The 21,177-nt window shown below is 42.5% G+C and overlaps 1 protein-coding gene across 3 annotated transcripts in view; it reads left to right on the top strand.

Moving 5' to 3' along the window:
• LOC123991147 (partitioning defective 3 homolog) overlaps positions 1 to 21,177 on the top strand; it is a 625,449-nt gene that overhangs the window by 45,854 nt on the left and 558,418 nt on the right. For all 3 annotated transcript variants that reach the window (XM_046292394.1, XM_046292392.1, XM_046292393.1), the window contains exon 2: positions 18,134 to 18,235. In XM_046292394.1, coding sequence (XP_046148350.1) covers positions 18,134 to 18,235 — 102 coding nt within the window. The remainder of the gene's footprint in view (positions 1 to 18,133; positions 18,236 to 21,177) is intronic.

Genomic DNA, 21,177 nt, shown 5'->3' with positions numbered 1-21,177 from the left:
GCATCGTGGGCTGTTCTAAAACGTTTCGTGATACACTCTAAACATGATGTTGCTTTTGGCTGATTTAATGCTACCATCTGGCAACATAATTTCATATGTTAGGAAATAATAAACAAAGGTGTAAATTGTGCTGACTGTAAGTAGTAGTAGTAGTAGGGCTTTATTTGATTATGGTGCTCAACCAGTTTTATATCAACTTTTCCGAACTGGCTTGACGAGCCAGTATGTAACTACCTCTGATATGCAAATAAGCATGCTAGTCAATTAGCCTACGTATCAAATAAGAGGCTATGTTACATTGTCCTATCGTATAGGCTCACACATTCAACTCTTGTGATCACCACGTAGTGTGTCTTATGTTCCTATACAGTTTGTTACCTTTTTTATTCTGTGTATCAACTGTGTTGATTTGAATATGGAAAGCGGCTGGTGACATTCTAGGCTGATCTAATAAGAATTGGCCTACGGTGATACAATCCAAAGCTGTTAAACCTCTACTTCACCGGAATGAGAAATGTTAGTCTCCTAGACATATTCTTCATTGTTTACGTCGTGGGTAAGTCTTCATTGTGGATAACAGGAGCCTGTATCCGTTCAAGCTGCGGATACACGAGACCAACAAACGTCTGCAGGTTGCGCGTGCCCCTACCATTTGAGATGCAAAAATACCATCTGAGACGCAAGCGCTTCGAGGTCCGCAGACCACGCAGCGTCGGCACGCATAATCTACAAGCTGGATACTTCTCATAGTATCCAGGCCTGTCTCTATTACTATTCCAAGGTTGAGGAGAAGACTGGCGCCTTAGTTGAGGGATTTGGAACAGTTTGGATGTTGAGGCTAAAGTGTTCCGTTTGTAATATGACACCCCAACTCTCCTATAGGCTTACCACTCATTCAAGGCTCTATAGTCTAGTGTGTGTATATGCATATGCTTGTTAAAAAATGTATCTTACAGTAATGAGAAGGTAATGCTTTTTGACATGTTTACGTCTCAAGTCTAAGTCATGCTATCCTGCCTTCATCATGAGCCCTCTGAGTAGTTTTACTAGCTACTCTACACAGGAAGTCTGTGTGACGTGTAGAGTTCTACACATAGTCTCAGGATGCTATCTATGGCTTACTGCTGCTGTCACAGACTGTATGTGAACACAGCATCAGGATGCTATCTATGGCTAACTGCTACTGCCACAGACTGTATGTGAACACAGCATCAGGATGCTATCTATGGCTAACTGCTACTGCCACAGACTGTATGTGAACACAGCCTCAGGATGCTATCTATGGCTAACTGCTACTGCCACAGACTGTATGTGAACACAGCATCAGGATGCTATCTATGGCTAACTGCTGCTGTCACAGACTGTATGTGAACACAGCCTCAGGATGCTATCTATGGCTAACTGCTGCTGCCACAGACGTTATGTGAACACAGTCTCAGGATGCTATCTATGGCTAACTGCTGCTGCCACAGACGTTATGTGAAACAGCCTCAGGATGCTATCTATGGCTAACTGCTACTGCCACAGACTGTATGTGAACACAGCCTCAGGATGCTATCTATGGCTAACTGCTGCTGCCACAGACATTATGTGAACACAGCCTCAGGATGCTATCTATGGCTAACTGCTACTGCCACAGACGTTATGTGAACACAGTCTCAGGATGCTATCTATGGCTAACTGCTGCTGCCACAGACGTTATGTGAATGCAGCCTCGGGATGCTATCTATGGCTAACTGCTGCTGTCATAGACGTTATGTGAATGCAGCCTTAGGATGCTATTTATGGCTAACTGCTGCTGCCACAGACGTTATGTGAATGCAGCCTCAGGATGCTATCTATGGCTAACTGCTGCTGTCATAGACGTTATGTGAACGCAGCCTCAGGATGCTATCTATGGCTAGCTTTTGCCACGGACTGTTTATGACCATTCACCGTGTGAACATAAGTAGCCTCAGGATGCTATCTGAGTATAGTTAGGGAGTGTAATGTCGCTGAACGAATGAGATAAGGATGTCAGTTTGATGGAGAAATGTATTACATAATCACATCAGGATAAATATGACCACACCCATGAACGAAAACACACACACACACACACACACACACACACACACACACACACACACACACACACACACACACACACACACACACACACACACACACACACACACACACACACACACACACACACACACACACACACACACACACACACACACACACACACACACACACGGGTCCCAGGGGAATGTTTAGGGTGCCCGGGCGTGCCTGGCCTGCTGCTAGTTTAGGAAGGTGATTTATGGTCTGTCACAGCTGGACTCTCTTCTCCTCACATTCCTTCACACTGGGTACACGGCTACATCTTACACTCACACACACACAACCTTAAGCGGAGTTCTCTAAGCTCTATTTTGTGAAGTTTTCATGTGTACCCAAGCCCCTACTACCACTGCACTTAAATCACTGGCAAAGCTTTTCACAACTCAACAGTAATGCTTTAACTGACTTTAATTATGTACCATTATGGATCTGTTCAATGGGATCCTCATGTGATGTTAATGTGCTATTCGTCCTAGCATCCTCTTCCCATGCTGGGCCATTATCCTCCCGCCCTGTGTTTCAGCCTGAGACCAGATGCTTATAGCTCTGCATGCAATGAGCTTCTGTGTGTTGTACGGGCTTAAACGGAGTTGTAGTTGTGAAGAAACAGGACTTGATATTACCGTACATACAAATCCTCTACATACAAAGTGGTGATCCAAACATTAAAAAGAGGCGTGTGTGTTTTAATGCATGTGTGCCTGTCTGAGCGTGTGTGTGTTCAAGCCTGTGTCTGTAAGTGTATGTGGAGGATGTTGTCTGTGTCTCTCTGAGTACTGATGACTTTAGTAAATCTGCAGTAGTCTCCATCTTGGCACCGTGCAGTTGGCCTTGGGTTTGGAGAGGCTCCATATAAATTGCCTGTAGGATTTGGAGTGGCACGTCATGTGCTGGGCTCTATTAACATAGGGGTCTTGTCTCAAATGGCACGCTATAGGCCCTGGTAGAATGTAGTGCTCTATAAAGGGATTAGGGTGCCGTTTGAGACTAAAGCAGACTGTGTGATGGTAATCCATACTGATCATCTCAGTCTCAGCTAGAGCCGGGCTGGCACATAAAGCAGGCCTGGGGATATTTAGAGAAAACCTCAGAGTTATGGCTGACCTCACTGACTCCAACTCTAGCCCCTTTTCCAAATCTCTCTCTCTCTCCTTTTTCAAATCTCTCCCTCTCCCTTTCTCTCAGCTCCACTCTCAGGGGCTCAGTAGTTGATTTAGAGCTAGGCTAATTTCAATTTCCTCTCCCAAATTCTCCTGGATCTCTCCTGCAGTGGACGCAGGGATCTTTTGTGACTGGTTGTAATAGACTGAGACCCAGTGTGTCAAGAGTATGACTGGGTGTATCAGGTCAACTTAACAATCCTCAAAAGCCCTACCACATCCCAAGATAATCACATATAAACTCCAGTCCCACCCCTTTCCCTGAGGCAAATGATGTTCATTAGGGATTTCCACTGGGTTTCACTGTGGCTCACTTTATTATATGGATTCAATTAGATTTCTTTTAATCAAAAATGTCACACAGATGAAGGGACACCAGAACCTGAGATCTGCCACGTTCCTTCCTGTCCAGATAGAAGAGAGAGAACGAGAGTTATGAGTTAACTGTGGTGTTTTATAAGTAACAAGGGAGTCATCCCAGTGCCACACAGTCCCACCATGACTTTCATACCACCAAGACACACACGGCCACTGTGGAGGCCACAAGCAACCTACAAATGTCACAATATAGAGACCGAATACTGACCCATAGACGAGAGGTGGAAGGTGAACTGCTGCGTGTCATGTTTAGTTCACATCCAATGGCTTGCTGTGTGTTTGTGTGACTCGGAGTGTGATCAACTAGCTCAAACTCTCTCTGCAGAGTTTAGTGGAAATTCAGTACCGAAAGAGACCTGGTCATTTCTTCAAACAATCATCTTTATTCAATATTGGCTAATTATTGCAATAATGAAACTATCGACCCCACACTCTGAAGTGTGTTGCAGAGTACTTAACTGCTAATGAAAAAACATAAAGGACCTACAAATGTTTAGTCAGCCTGGTTCCAACCTTCCCATAAGCTACCTTGGTCCATCTCCTGGTTATCTGCACGGGATATTGTTTAACTTTCAACCCGGCTTAGTTTCCCAGATTCCAGGAGATGAGTCATTGAAGCATTGTTCTAAACTCTTCCAGGCTATCTTTATCTCAGGTCACACACACCACATCTTGTCTATGGAATGCCAGCGTTTAGGTTTTATCACCAAGTCATTGTCAGCTCAAGCTATCTCTAGCAGACTAACTGCAGGAAACTGGAGTGGAAACCATCTCTTCAACAGTTGCCAGCTCAAGCTTCAAAAGACTCCTCTCAGTTAACTCAGAAAGGAAGAGAGAGAGTTCTAAGATCCTTACTCTATTTCATAAAACAACGATTTGGTGCATAAGCATAACATCATCTTGTAATGTGATCAAACCACACTAGAAAGTCAGGTCAGAGGTCATTCAAACCCTTCAAATAAGAGTTACTTTACTCTATTATACCAATTATCTATAAACATTTCATACATTTCATATTCCAGGTTTACAGTAGTTTCTTCAGTACATGTTTTATCAAAATAATTCACGCTTTCAATTAAAACTCAGAAAATAAAAAATTCTGTGTGTGTGTGCCCCTTTAAGATACCACGGCACTAACCGATATTCATAACCAGTAAATTGTGTCTGTGTGTGGTAAACCATATGGCAAAAACAAACAAAAATGTCCAGGCCTTATTTAATTTGGTAGCTCCTCTTTACCACTGAATCCGGATACCTTTATACTTATAAAACTGCTGCATTTCACAAACCCCTCTCCCAAGGCCATAGCCTCAGGAAACATTTCAAAGAGAGAGAAAATGACTACCTCCATTCTCCTGGAAGAGAAAGTGCCATTTTCTTTAGCATTCACTAAACTAATATCATAATCAGCAACCCCAAAGGTTTTAACTACGAACAAAACATGATGTCCAACAATATAGCTGTTTCACCGTAGATTGTTCCTGATAGTCTTTACTTAACTAGTCAAGTCAGGTAAGAATACATTCCTATTTACCATGACGGCCAAACCCGGACGACGCTGGGCCAATTGTGCCCTGCCCTATGGGACTCCCAATCACGGCCGGATGTGATTCAGCCTAGATTCAAACCAGGGACTGCAGTGACACCTCTTGTACTGAGATGCAGCGCTTTAGACCGCTGTGCCACTCGGGAGCCCTAATACAGTGTTTCATTAAGTGGAATCGACAACGTCTAAAATAAACAAACCCAGAACCTCTGTCCAGTAATCTAAACATTGCAACCTGTTGCATTAATTAAACATTTGAACCTGTTGTTTAACAAATGTAGAACCTTTATAAAGTTGATGTCTCATCAGCTTAATATTCAATACTTATTTCGATCTACTTTAATTACTGGACACTGTTCCACGTAATGGAAACAGATGATCGTTTTAAATGACATTACCCTCCTGCATTTTACAAGCTAAAACAAAAACAAGCAACAATAATCAGAAACTGAATGTTTCTCATACCTCTACTTCAAATGTCCCACTGCCTGCTCGCTTTCAACCGTGCAACTAATATTTTTGACAATCTCATGGTTAAATCCCTCTACTCATGATTTAACCTTCTATTTAAACGTCAGCTTTTCAAATGACAAAAATATTGCATTATTCGAGTGCTTATCAAGCTGCCTCGAGCAGACTAGCTGCAGGAAGCTGGAGTGGGAACCATCTCTTCAACAGGAGCCAGCCCAAGCTTCAAAATACTCCTCAGTTAACCCAGAAAGGGAGAGAGAGAGAGTCCTCAGAACCTTAATCTATTTGATAAACAAGCATTTGGTGCATAAACACAACATACTCTTGTAATTATGCTACCACAAGGGACTAAAACAGTGAACCCAGTGAAGGTCTTGACCCTAACACCTTTTCAGTAAACAGTGGACTTGTTCTAATTAGTTTGTTTTGCCTGGCCTGCAGTGTCTTGGTATTGCCCCACTATACAGATAGAAAGACTCAAACCATGATGAAGCCATGAAAAGTCGTGCATCTAACCTGAGAGCTGTTTGGAGGGTGTTTGAATGTAAACCCAGTGCACCTGTTATGATACACAGGAAGTATTTAAAACAGAATAGAAGTACTCTGAAACACCTAAATAAAAGAAATTCAGTGCATTAAAAAATCAACAAAAGATGTGGGCAGACTGTCTCATACAATGAAATGGTTAAGAAATGCACACGGTTTATAGCCTAAGTATCGATGGATGACGAGGGCCTGTGGAGAATATTGTTTTGTAGAGTTCCACCTTCATTTTTCTTCCTTTGCTTTATTTTGCCAGTTTAGAAACAGGAGGAGACAGAGGAGTAAAAGTGAGACAGGCAGAAGCAGGAATTGAACCCCCGACTTCTCAGGCAGTCAAACGGTACATTTCATTGGAATTTCATTCACTCAACCACATCCACACTGTAAAAAAAAATGTCTTGGGTGAATTGATTCAAAAAACAACCAAAATGTACTTAATAAAAATGAATGCAAATCATTTCAATGATTTGTTAATTTTATTTGACCAAAACATTTAAGAATATGTAAGTGTAAGTATATTTTTTATATGAAGATAACCTAAGATAGAGATAATTGAGTGATCGAACTAATTAGAAGTCTGGTTTTAATCTCCTTGCACTTCCTATCCCACTGGGCACACACTGGTTTATTCACCATTGTTTTCATTTTAACTAAATGAAGTTGAATTAACATCTGAATTAACATCTGTGCCGAGTGGGATCTTGCCATGTGGCTCTGTATTTAGAGGAGTGTGGGTAATTCAATTTTTTTGGACTTTATGATTATTTTACATGAATGTTTGAAGAAAGAAAAGTCTACTTTCAATATTAGTATTAAGCAGCATGTTGTGCCATGAGGTGTAATGGATCATGATGAACGTATATCAAAACTATCAGGCAAAATTCTGTTCAAGTATGAGATGACCCATTCCCATATTTCTAACTTTTAATGGTACAGGCATACCACCCTGCATCCCACTGCTGTCTTATGAGGGCCAGTAGGAGGCACTCTTTCCTTTGATCTAAAAAAAATATCACAATGTCCCATGGCGGTGATTGGGGACATCACCCTGTGTAGGGTGCTGTCTTTCAGATGGGATGTTAAATGGGTGTCCTGACTCTGTGATCACTAAAGATCCCATGGTACTTATCGTAAGAGTAGGGGTGTTAACCCCGGTGTCCTGGCTAAATTCCTAATCTGGCCATACCATCATGGTCATCTAAACATCCCCAGCTTCCAACTGGATCATTCATCCCCCCTCCTCTCCCTTGTAACTATTCCCCAGGTTGTTGCTGTAAGTGAGAATATGTTCTCAGTCAACTTACCTGGTAATATAAATAAACAAGTGTTCTGCATTGCTGTAAAACCTTCAGTTACTGCTGGGGGATTGGGATCTGTGCTCATCAAATGCCTGCCAAAAGGGGTTAATCTGGCAAATGATCAGATTCATAAACCAATAGAAATACTCCAGAAGACGTGATCTAAATCTGCACAAGTAGGGTTGCACAATTTGGGGAATATTAAGAGGTGGAAACTTTCTGTGGGAATTAACAGGAATATATGGGAATTAACAGGAATTAATGGAAATATATGCACATTAATATTAATACCATTTAAATGTAGATTGTTTTTGCGTTGGATATATTTACCATATCATAAGTAGACATTGCAAATGATTAAATCCCTCTAATAGAATTGAATTTTAATTAAATGAATTGACTCTTCACGTGGGATGATTTCACTGAACAACAAAAGAAAGGGAATATTGTATGATCCCCAATGATCCATCACATCTCCCCAAAATGTTTTCTACATAAAGCTGTAAAATGATAGTCTAGAAACTAAAGCTTTGTCTTCCTCTCAGGCTTAGTGATGACACCATAGGCCTTGTTGATCTCTGCACCAGACAGGATGCTCTTGACAGCATACTTGGGGTCCAACATGTACACTGGGCTTCAGGCAGAAGTCTTCACAAATTTTTGATGTATTTCAGAACTGCAGTTTCCTCTGCTTGGAGCAACAGTGAAGTGGGCAGGGGAGTACGGATTTCTTCTCTTACATCTACAAGCAGAGTCTGAACATCAGACGGGATGACATTGTCTCCCTCAATCTGCGCAATGGCTACTGCTATAGGTTACATGAGTTTCAGGCTGCTTACCCCTCTCTCCCAAAATACATCATTCAGGAGGATCCTCTTGATGGGTCTGTCCATATCAGCAGACTGATGTGGCCATTTCTTGGAGAAACTCCTTCCCCTCCAGTAGACTGTCAAACATGATGACAACACCACCCCAACGAGTGTTGCTGGGAAGCTTCAATGTGGTGCTCTGATTCTTCTCACTTTGCTTGGTAGGAAGATTGCTGCTATAACTTGATGACCCTTCAAATACCTAACCATTTCCTTGGCTCACTTGTCGAGTCTATCCATTGTTTTCATTGCCATGATGGGTTTGAGGAGCAGATTCAATGCATGAGCAGCACAGCCAATGGGTGTGATGTGAGGGTAGGACCCCTCCACTTTAGACCAAGCAGCCTTCATGTTCGCAGCATTGTCTGTCACCAGTGCAAATACCTTGACTGCCTTCAGCTCATCTGCAATGTAGAGTGGTCCTTCTTTAGCTCAGTTGGTAGAGCATGGCGCTTGTAACGCCAGGGTAGTGGGTTCGATCCCCGGGACCACCCATACGTAGAATGTATGCACACATGACTGTAAGTCGCGTTGGATAAAAGCGTCTGCTAAATGGCATATATTATTATTATTATATATTAGAGACCGGTGTGTCTGTTGTCCCTTGTGTCTGTGCTCTTGTAGAATACTGGTTGAGGGGTGGAGATGATGTAGTTAATTATTCCTTGCCCACAAACATTCGACCACCCATTAGAGATGATTGCAATACAGTCTGTTTTCTCAATGATTTGCTTGACCTTCACTTGAACTCTGTTGAACTCTGTATCCAGCAAATGGGTAGATAAAGCATGTCTGGTTGGAGGGTTGTATGCTGGGCGAAGAACATTCAGAAATCTCTTCCACTACACATTGCCTGTGAGCATCAGAGGTGAACCAGTTGCATACACAGCTCGAGCAAGACATTCATCACTATTTCTCTGACTATGTTCCTCCATTGAGTCAAAAAAAACTACTGATTCCAGGAGGACCATGAGCTGTTGCTATCGATATGGTGTCTGATTCATCATTTTCACCTCAAATCTCTCTGACTTTTGTCAGAGGTTGCTTGTTGTGAGCGCTGAAGGAACTTTATGCACTTGGCCAGATGATTCTGCATCTTTGTTGCATTCTTCACATATGATTTGGCACAGTATTTTCAAATGTATAAAGCTTTTCCTTCTACATCTACATTAACTGCAGTGAAATGTCTCCACACATCAGATAGCGCCTGTTGCATTTTCCTGTAAAGATTAAAAAAAAGAAAAAATACAATTCCATGTACAGAAAAATAGTTAAGCATATTTTAAAATGAAACATGTATGGAAACAGGTGAATTAACACTCCTCAGTTAGCAAGCTAAAACTCACACGGTAGCAAAAACTAACTAGCCGAAATTGTTAACAACTTATAAATAATTTAAACACACTTTGCTGTAGGCTACTATTTACTAGTTAACAAAAAATCATGTATGTCATATAAAATATATTCACCCCACCCCAGTATTGTCTTCAAAACTTACCAGAAAGCATGTAGTCCATGGCTCAGACAGTGTAGTAGTGTGGGCTCAATAGCATCTCATTAGTGTGCACGATCTTGTGAATCAGCTGTACGTGTGATAGAAGAGTGCACTGCACATGTGCATGCAGAGGGTTGCAATTCCATTGAACCTGTGATAGTTTAAACAAAATATGCCACAAGACCTAGAATTGCCTTATGTGTATCCCAAAAAAAGAGGTTCACTATTATAAGCTAACGTTTTGATGAATTTAAGCAAAATTCCCAGGCTTCACTTTCCATGGAACATTTCTGGAACGTTTCTGACCCTTTGCAACCCTATGCACAAGACAGGATTTGAAACGCCATAATAGTGTTTAGAAGCTTTAGAGAGGAAACTAAACCAAAACAGAAGGTATCTAATTCTGCCCTTAGCTGAACTTAGTGTTTTCAACCTCTTCCGGTAGCGCTTCCAGTCCCTGGCAAGGTGTTGCACAACCCTTGATTAAGTGGTGTTACAACACACGGCGTCATATTTCAAAACATCTCAGGATGATGTGGTTCAATACTCCAGCAAAGTTTAGGTTTCGTCTCCTTCAAGTTAGTGGCAGCTCAGTTGCCACTAGTTTTGGTGTTACAATGCACTTCAACAGTGCAGGACTTTGCCCATATTAGGAACATCCTTCAACTTCCATGAGTGGAGCGCCACTATTTTATCATATCTATAGAATGTGCTTAACTAGAGCACATATGTACACTGTCATCGTCATCATCATTTCCCATGTGACCCAAACGTGTCTGTGCAAGCTTACGTATACACAATGAATGACTGTTTGGGCCTGTCGGGACATAAAGTCATCAATACCTTATCTCTGTTTGGCAATTCTGTCTAGGTGACACAGTGCATTGTTATCGCCTTTTAACACTTCTCAACTGACACAGCAGCCATTTTGTGTCTGGCGTTCCAGGTGGTAATAGACCCGGGACACTTTCATCGACCATCTCTGACTGCACTGTGCTGTGTCGTTACGTGAGGCTTGAGAAGTCACATTCACAAGGGTCTAATTTGGTTAATATGTCCTTCTGTTCTTACTGAACTCAAATATATTTAATTATTTTATTTCACCTGTATTTAACCAGGTAGGCAAGATGAGAACAAGTTCTCATTTCCAATTGCGACCTGGCGAAGACAAAGCAAAGCAGTTCGACACATACAACAACACAGAGTTACACATGGAGTAAAACAAACGTACAGTCAATAATACAGTAGAAAAATAAGTCTATATACAATGTGAGCAAATGAGGTGAGATAAGGGAGGTAAAGGCAAAAAAGGCCATGGTGGCAAAGTAAATACAATATAGCAAGTAAAACACTAATGGTAGATTTGCAGTGGAAGAATGTGCAAAGTAGAGATAGAAATAGTGGGGTGCAAAGGAGCAAAATAAATAAATACAGTAGGGGAAGAGGTAGTTGTTTGGGCTAAATTATAGATGGGCTATGTACAGGTGCAGTAATCTGTGAGCTGCTCTGACAGCTCACAGATATCATCTTCAGTAATCCCCCAGATTCCTGTCGGACGGCTAATGCATTTGTTAATGTGAAATATCTATATCGTCACTCACACAACATATCTGCAATAGAATCAACGTCAGACTCATTTCGTGTCATTGATGGTGTTCCGTCCTGTCTATAATAATGTCTGCCCAATGCTATCTCGATGAATTCTACTACACAACTTCAACAGGGAACCTGTTGCTCTTGATCGCTGTCGGTCTCTCAGACACCTTCGTCTCCTCAGTCTGTGTGGTAAGCGATGGCATCATTATGTTGTGAATCAGCTCTTGGCTTCTCAGGCAGGCAGCATACTGACCCCCCTCAGAGTTGAATGCAGAAGTCTTTTTGTGGTCCCCCACACTGAATGCAGATCCTACCAGCACAAAGAGCCTGCTAATGTGGTGAAGAGACTGGGCCATTGTCTGGCGAGGTGTTGTAAGAGGGTTGTAAGAGTGTACAGACTACTATGAACCTCCTTAGGATCAGATAAAGAGACACCTGTCGAGACGAGGGTAGGGGTCATAATGGCTGAAGGAATGAGGTAGCAGACAGTGTGACACAACAGGTCACTGGGTCAACACAGGGGGATATGAGATTTCAGGTTTTTCTTCTCTTGAAGAGACGACATCACTCTTGGCAGCCCACTATGTCACTGGAGTCATTTGTTAAGACTAATAACTAGATTCATAACAAGAATGGGTGGCTTTGCGATGGCTTTTCAGGGCTCAGGAGAGTCAGGAGAGGTAAAGTTCTTATCTTAATGGACTGCTTTAAGCACATATTTTTCACACGATACTTCAGAGTAACAATTATGGTAATTGAAAAACATTTTAGATGGTCACTTTTGGCGTGTTTGCACGTGTCACCTGATGAAAGAGACCATGAAACAATCGTCTAGTCTGGCGGAGAAACACAGAAACAAGCAGAACACTACATTTCTCACAGGGAGAACCGTGTTCGCTTTAGGGAGCTGGAGCTGCTTTAAAGATTTAAAAAACTTTTTTTTAAATCCCTCTGCAGAACCTTTTATATGGTTGTTGCGACCCAAATGGCTCCGTAATCCCTTTATAGTGCACTATTTTTGACCATGACCCATAGGGAATAGGGTGCAATTTGGGACGCATCCATGACAAATGATCCTCGGGTTGACCGTTTCCCGCAGACTACCCTTGAGTTAACTCTACCCCCTGTCCTCCCAGACACTGTCATGCTTTACTGTATTATAAATGGTTATTTTACGATGGAGCTCTTGCCTGTAGGTGGTGGTGGAATTAAAAAAAGAAAACCACTGTCACACTCAGCCATGGTCCCGCTGTCTGATGAAGAGATGGAGATGAACGTTCTCTTTGAAGTCCAACTGGGGTGAATCACTGGAGTGAGGAGTGAGTGGGGAAATAAGAGATGTCAAATGAATTCAAGTTGATGTAGGCCCATGGTGTGTTCCTTCAGGTTTGGTGTATTGAAGTGTTAGTGTGTTCTGTGTTCAAATAAATGTACATCGAAGTGTTGGAGGGATCATTCTGTGGTTGCACCAGTTTGCATGCGTTTGTCCATCTGACTGTGTGTGCACTCTCTCAGCATGTGTACCAGAGCTGTGCTCAGTTGATGTGGCCAGCTGTTTAGCCCTCGGGGGGCAGGTCACACTGGGGCAGGTCACACTGGTGCAATACAGGGGAACAGAGTGTCCTATGGCCAGGGGAGGTGAGGGAGGGTGACCGAGTGTCCCATGGCCACAGGGGGGCAGAAGTGCACAGTGGGTGCACCCCAAATGGCACACTATCCCTATAAGTGTATTACTTTGACCAAAGCCTTATGAGCCCTGGTCAAAAGTAGTGCACTGTAGGAGAAAAGGGTTCCATTTGGGATGGGCTTAGTGTGTCCCATTATGTTCCCTCAACCCCTCTATGGTCATGGGACATAACCCCTCTATGTCCCTAAGTGTTCCACGAACACAGCAGGGTTACAGGGCAGCAGACTGGGCCATCGGCTCAGTACAGCCCACCAGGGTTGTCAGATGGGACAGGGCCAGTTTGTCCTGACTGCCTCGGAGGCCAATAAACATAGACCTAATCTAATCTCGCTGTACAGTAGCATGAATATCCTATGCTACATGCTCCATCGCTTGGCACTGATATTAAGGCTTTGTCCCAAAAGTCACCCTATTCCCTAATGTAGGGCCCATAGGACTTCGGTCAAAAGTAGTGCACTATATAGGGAATAGGGTTCCATTTGGGACATAAACCTAAGCTTTTGATCCATTATGGGGATTTATTGATCTCCAATCCCTGTAACTTGGGCTGCTGGTCTGATTTCACTGAGGGAGATCTGGAAGTAGACCCATTTGTTGTGATATTTTCTGTTTCTTGTGGTGGGTTTGGGGTGTGGAATGGCTTCCAGATACCACACTCATTTTCTCTCATGTCTTGGTTTTCTGTGTAATTGTACCATCTGTATTTTAGTGTTGTGATTTTTGTTCGTATGTATGACAATAAAATAACATTACTGCTAAAATACGACCGGTGGTGGAGCTTTTGAATAGACATTTCTATTACTTGCTTTTCTTTGTCCTACCTTTTTTTTTGCCTCACAAAAGTCGATTCTAAAGTGTGTTATGAATATCATTTGATATTCAAGACCATCTATTGTAGTACATGTATTTCCAGTAACTCCCATCTTTTTCTCTGGTGTCAGAACTGCAGGGGGGAATTATTGTACCCCTTATAATAACCACAAATAGAAGGAAAAGACCACACAATTATTCCCCGTTTGACTTTGGAAGCTCTTGGCCTGGCGTACCACTCTGTTTACAATTTACAGAAAGGGTCCAGAAATGTGCATGAAGGCATCAAACCCACAGACTCTATTCTGTCGTGTGGAGGGGAAAACGTTAGGGAAGGCCCGGCTTGTTAGTTTGTCCGTCTATCTGTCTGTCTCTGTGTGTATGTGTGTGCATTTAAAGCCCAGGAGTCAGACGGCCATCCCCAGAGGTTATCCTAATAAGGATGTGAAGGAAACGAGCTGAGCTGAGATGTTTTGGCTTAACTTCTGACCTGCGTGGTCTACGCTTCACTACCTGTGTGCTATGAGGGGAGGGGGGGGGGCTGCTTTTCTTCGCCTTGCACCTACAGTAATTATTCACCTTTTAGTTTTGCTCAAAGCTTTTCCAACATCAAAATATGAATGTCTGTGTATCGGTCTGTGTATCTGGCCTAAAGCCCTGCCATGGCTTTGCACACTTATCTAAATACATGGGTGGGAGACGGATTACATCATTTTATATTGCAATGCCAGTCTGTGATGGCGACAGGCGGGCATGCGCTTAAGTCCAAGCCCCACTCTCCCTTTACTTGAGCTAAAGACAAGTTCTGGAACTATGGCGACCACTTAAGTATTTTTTTAAGCGCCTGCTTTGGGCTGGATGTGTCAATGTGTAGCTCATACATGGATAATCTGTCAGCAGAAGTTATGTTTTTACCTCAATTGTTCATAAAATCCTTAGTTTGTAAGCAACTGTTTTCTGGAAGCTGTGTGCTGATATTTTGAGCACTGCAAGCTTGGCCCATATGGGCCACCCCCCTAGCAATTTGAGTTCTAGCCTATGAGCTTCAGCCCCTCGGTATTTGAGTGACAGCTAGCAAGATGCACATTGATGAGTTGCACAGTGAAAGAAGAAGGCCCAGCATTATCCAATGAGGTTGCAGGGCGGGCCCAATGGCCCAGTGCCACAACAGAGGGAGAGTGAGCGAGATGTATCCTTCAGCTTGTATTTCCACCAGTTCACTGGTTATGTGTACCCAATGGTTTTGCCCAGCAATGTGGAATTTGCAGGGAAGTAGTCAAGCAAGGTGTTTCTACCGGGCTTTGCCAATGTTCGGTAATCTTTGTTTATGAAAGCGTCCATGCGCTTAGGCTGTCTGTGATGTTACAGGGCATGTAGCCTGATTCTAAGCCAGATTGGATTGATTGAAAGGTTTGATTTTGGTTTCACAATCAGTTTATTTCTGTAAAGCGTTTGTTTCTTTTGTAAGTCATTTTTGTCTATATTGCCAAATTGTTATTGATCCTAAATAATGCTACCATCACTAGCCTATCCTAATTTTGTGAATTAAACCTCTCTTTTGAACCTTATCATTTGCCTCCTATCTGCCAACCGCTACTTTTTCACACGGTCTAATATCTAATCCCCCCCAATTCAGCTCTCTTCCTGCAAAAAAGGTAATGGTCCAGATAGAACCAAATCAACCTCAACCTGTTACCTGCCTTGAAGTCTTAGCTAATGCGTCCTCTCTCTCTCTGTATTGTCTAAGTCTTAGCTAATGCGTCCTCTCTCTCTCTGTATTGTCTAAGTCTTAGCTAATGCGTCCTCTCTCTCTCTGTATTGTCTAAGTCTTAGCTAATGCGTCCTCTCTCTCTGTATTGTCTAAGTCTTAGCTAATGCGTCCTCTCTCTCTCTGTATTGTCTAAGTCTTAGCTAATGCGTCCTCTCTCTATCTGTATTGTCCAAGTCTTAGCTAATGCGTCCTCTCTCTATCTGTATTGTCCAAGTCTTAGCTAATGCGTCCTCTCTCTATCTGTATTGTCCAAGTCTTAGCTAATGCGTCCTCTCTCTCTCTCCATCTCCCTTATTTCAATCTGGTCTAAAATAAAAATGACTTCTTCTTCTCTAAGATAAGCCATGTCTTACTTCTTCTTCCTAAGATAAGCCATGTCTTACTTCTTCTTCCTAAGATAAGCCATGTCTTACTTCTTCTTCCTAAGATAAACCATGTCTTACTTCTTCTTCCTAAGATAAACCATGTCTTACTTCTTCTCTCTAAGATAAGCCATGTCTTACTTCTTCTTCTAAGATAAGCCATGTCTTACTTCTTCTCTCTAAGATAAACCATGTCTTACTTCTTCTCTCTAAGATAAGCCATGTCTTACTTCTTCTTCTCTAAGATAAGCCATGTCTTACTTCTTCTTCTCTAAGATAAGCCATGTCTTACTTCTTCTCTCTAAGATAAACCATGTCTTACTTCTTCTCTCTAAGATAAACCATGTCTTACTTCTTCTTCTCTAAGATAAGCCATGTCTTACTTCTTCTCTCTAAGATAAGCCATGTCTTACTTCTTCTCTCTAAGATAAGCCATGTCTTACTTCTTCTTCTCTAAGATAAGCCATGTCTTACTACTTCTTCCTAAGATAAGCCATGTCTTACTTCTTCTCTCTAAAATAAGCCATGTCTCCACTCTCTTCTCTCTAAAATAAACCATGTCTCCACTCTCTTCTCTCTAAAATAAGCCATGTCTCCACTCTCTTCTCTCTAAAATAAGCCATGTCTCCACTCTCTTCTCTCTAAAATAAGCCATGTCTCCACTCTCTTCTCTCTAAAATAAACCATGTCTCCACTCTCTTCTCTCTAAAATAAGCCATGTCTCCACTCTCTTTCTCTAAAATAAGCCATGTCTCCACTCTCTTCTCTCTAAAATAAACCATGTCTCCACTCTCTTCTCTCTAAAATAAGCCATGTCTCCACTCTCTTCTCTAAAATAAGCCATGTCTCCACTCTCTTCTCTCTAAAATAAACCATGTCTCCACTCTCTTCTCTCTAAAATAAACCATGTCTCCACTCTCTTCTCTAAAATAAGCCATGTCTCCACTCTCTTCTCTAAAATAAGCCATGTCTCCACTCTCTTCTCTAAAATAAGCCATGTCTCCACTCTCTTCTCTAAAATAAGCCATGTCTCCACTCTCTTCTCTAAAATAAGCCATGTCTCCACTCTCTTCTCTAAAATAAGCCATGTCTCCACTCTCTTCTCTCTAAAATAAACCATGTCTCCACTCTCTTCTCTCTAAAATAAACCATGTCTCCACTCTCTTCTCTAAAATAAGCCATGTCTCCACTCTCTTCTCTAAAATAAGCCATGTCTCCACTCTCTTCTCTAAAATAAGCCATGTCTCCACTCTCTTCTCTCTAAAATAAGCCATGTCTCCACTCTCTTCTCTAAAATAAGCCATGTCTCCACTCTCTTCTCTCTAAAATAAGCCATGTCTCCACTCTCTTCTCTCTAAAATAAGCCATGTCTCCACTCTCTTCTCTAAAATAAGCCATGTCTCCACTCTCTTCTCTCTAAAATAAACCATGTCTCCACTCTCTTCTCTCTAAAATAAGCCATGTCTCCACTCTCTTCTCTAAAATAAGCCATGTCTCCACTCTCTTCTCTCTAAAATAAACCATGTCTCCACTCTCTTCTCTAAAATAAGCCATGTCTCCACTCTCTTCTCTAAAATAAACCATGTCTCCACTCTCTTCTCTAAAATAAGCCATGTCTCCACTCTCTTCTCTAAAATAAGCCATGTCTCCACTCTCTTCTCTCTAAAATAAACCATGTCTCCACTCTCTTCTCTCTAAAATAAAAACTCTCTTCTCTCTAAAATAAGCCATGTCTCCACTCTCTTCTCTCTAAAATAAACCATGTTTCCACTCTCTTCTCTCTAAAATAAACCATGTCTCCACTCTCTTCTCTAAAATAAACCATGTCTCCACTCTCTTCTCTCTAAAATAAGCCATGTCTCCACTCTCTTCTCTCTAAAATAAGCCATGTCTCCACTCTCTTCTCTCTAAAATAAACCATGTCTCCACTCTCTTCTCTAAAATAAGCCATGTCTCCACTCTCTTCTCTAAAATAAGCCATGTCTCCACTCCCTTCTCTCTAAAATAATCCATGTCTCTTCTCTCTCCCTCCCTCTAGGATCCTGGCTACTGGCTACAGGTGCACAGGTTGGAGCATGGGGACGGAGGCATACTGGATCTGGACGACACACTGTGCGATGTGGCCGATGACAAAGACAGGGTGAGTCACGCTGTGGTCAGTGGGCTTGATACACCTCAGGAAGCTATTTGAGCTATTTCAGGGTAAAATCATTTGCTGAGATGTCCTTCCTGCTTTGCATATACCCATGTGATGATGCGTGTTGTGTTATAACTGGACCAATTAGTCTGCCACTTCCTGCTGTGATCCCCACAGTAGCAGCCAAGTGATGCCCAGGCTTACAATAGTGGCAAATACTGAGGCATATTTCTCAGATGAATTCACAGGCCATTTCCTACCAGATGCTAGCTGTGTTATCTCCTCAAAATTGAGAACTAGCAAGAAAATGACAACGTCTAAAACTAGATATTAAAGTGTAAAAATAGATGACTAAATTACTTAAATGTGACGCTGCTGCTGCTGCCTCTGGTTGAATGACTAATGAACTCTATAAAACAGAGAAACAGTCTTTGTAAACTCTGAGAGGGCGTGTTTTTTGGCTGCACTGTCTATATACTAGAATCTGTTTTCATATTTCTACTGAGAAGAATCATGAGCCCCCTGCCTGTCACACGATGTCATTGCAGCCATACTTTACCTACCAACACGCTGCCGTTTAATGGCATATGGACAATAGACGAACGCTGTTGACAGGGCTTCAGTGATTTATGTGGCTCACAAAAGGGCTTGATTAGATTACTAAAGGCACGTTCACACTGCCGAGGGCTAAGTACCTCAAAACACTGGGCAAAGGGAGGTTTGAGCTTGCACATTCTAAAGTGGGCTAGCACCAACCTTAACCCAGGGGCTAGCCAATCAGAGTTCCTTTGATACCTCATTTGAATTTTCTACACCAGAAAAGGGACAGTTGGTTTCACTTCACCCTACTTGTGTGAACACAGGCTAAGCTAGCCCAGGGCCAGTCTTAACCTGGGGCTAAGAACAATGCATCTGTGAAAAGGCCTTAAGTGTTAAATCAGAGTGTAATCTGGTGTTATGCTACAATAGAACAGAGACAGAGAGAGCTTTAGTGAGAGCAGTAGAGGTCATTCTAATCAGCTATAGTAAGGGATAGGATGGGAACATTTGAGAAAACACATTCTCCATTTACATTTTAGTCAAGCCAAATATGAGCCCAAGGCCTTTGGACACTATTTACTTCTTCTAGTACATCCAGACTACTGTTGTTTCCTCTGGCAAACTTTATTTGACTGCTGGCTGGTACAGCGTGTGTGTGGGAGCTTGCGTGTGTGTGTGTGTAGGTATGTGTGTGTGGTTGCGTACATGTGTGCGGGTTCACTCCAGATTGAAAGCCAAACAGAGTGTGGGTAGAGAGACCATGCCACCTCTTGTTATGACGGTGGCGTTTCTTTAGACGTTGTGAACCAGAGCTGTGTGTTCATCTCCGGCCTGTAGGAAGTGCTGCTGTTTATGGGACAGTTTGTCAACCAGACAGGAGGTGTGTGTGTGTGTGTGTGTGTGTGTGTGTGTGTGTGTGTGTGTGTGTGTGTGTGTGTGTGTGTGTGTGTGTGTGTGTGTGTGTGTGTGTGTGTGTGTGTGTGTGTGTGTGTGTGTGTGTGTGTGTGTGTGTGTGTGTGTGTGTGTGTGTTAGAGCGGTGGTCCGGATGCGTGAGCTGGTTTTTCCAGGTGGCATGCCATGCTTCTGTTTTCATCCCTCTCCTATCAACACTGTCTGGTATTCAGGCCCTGGGTTCCGTGCTATTCCCCATCAAACTCCCCTGCACATGGACAGGAAATAGCAGTAGAGACAATAAGAGTAGCTCTGTCCTTTAACATCAGTGACAGTACAGTACACTGCTATACCCGGAGAGCCATACATAACATCTTTTAGTCATTTAGCAGACGCTCTTATCCAAAGCGACTTACAGTTAGTGCATTCATCTTAAGATAGCTAGGCGGGACAACCACATATTCAAACTGTGCCTCTTTGCTTGACATCATGGGGAAATCAACAGAAATCAGCCAAGACTTCAGAAAAAAAGCACCTGAAGGTACCACATTCATCTGTACAAACAATAGTACGCAAGTATAAACACCATGGGACCACGCAGCCATCATACCGCTCAGGAAGGAGACGCGTTCTGTCTCCTAGAGATGAACGTACTTTGGTAGGAAAAGTGCAAATCAATCCCAGAACAACAGCAAAGGACCTTGTGAAGATGCTGGAGGAAACAGGTACAAAAGTATCTATATCCACAGTAAAACGACGCCTACATCGACATAACCATGAAAGGCAACTCAGGAAGGAAGAAGCCACTGCTCCAAAACCGCCATAAAAAAGCCAGATTACGGCTTGCAACTGCACAAGGGGACAAAGATCGTACTTTTTTGAGAAATGTCCTCTGGTCTGATGAAACAAAAACAGAACTGTTTGACCATAATGACCATCATTATGTTTGGAGGAAAAAGGGAGAGGCATGCAAGCCGAAGAACACCATCCCAACTGTGAAGCACAGGGGGTGGCAGCATCATGTTGTGGGGGTGCTTTGCTGCAGGAGGGACTGGCACTTCGCAAAATAGATGGCATCATGAGTAAGGAAAATTCTGTGGATATTTTTTTTTATAAAAAAGTACATCCATATTTGACTAGGTAAGTCAGTCTTATTTTCAATGACGGCATAGGAACAGTAGGTTAACTGCATTGGATATATTGAAGCAACATCTCAAGACATCAGTCAGGAAGTTAAAGCTGGGTCACAAATGGGTCTTCCAAATGGACAATGACCCCAAGCATACTTCCAAAGTTGTGGCAAAATGGCTTAAGGACAACAATGTCCAGGTATTGGAGTGGCCATCACAAAGCCCTGACCTCATATAGAAAATGTGTGGGCAGAACTGAAAAAGCGTGTGCGAGCAAGGAGGCCCACAAACCTGACTCAGTTACACTGTCAGGAGGAATGGGCCAAAATTCACCCAACTTCCTGTGAGAAGCTTGTGGAAGGCTATTCGAAAATGTTTGACCC

Source organism: Oncorhynchus gorbuscha, linkage group LG12, assembly GCF_021184085.1.
Source record: "Oncorhynchus gorbuscha isolate QuinsamMale2020 ecotype Even-year linkage group LG12, OgorEven_v1.0, whole genome shotgun sequence".
NCBI lineage: Eukaryota > Metazoa > Chordata > Actinopteri > Salmoniformes > Salmonidae > Oncorhynchus > Oncorhynchus gorbuscha.
This window is presented reverse-complemented; position numbering and strand designations above follow the sequence as displayed.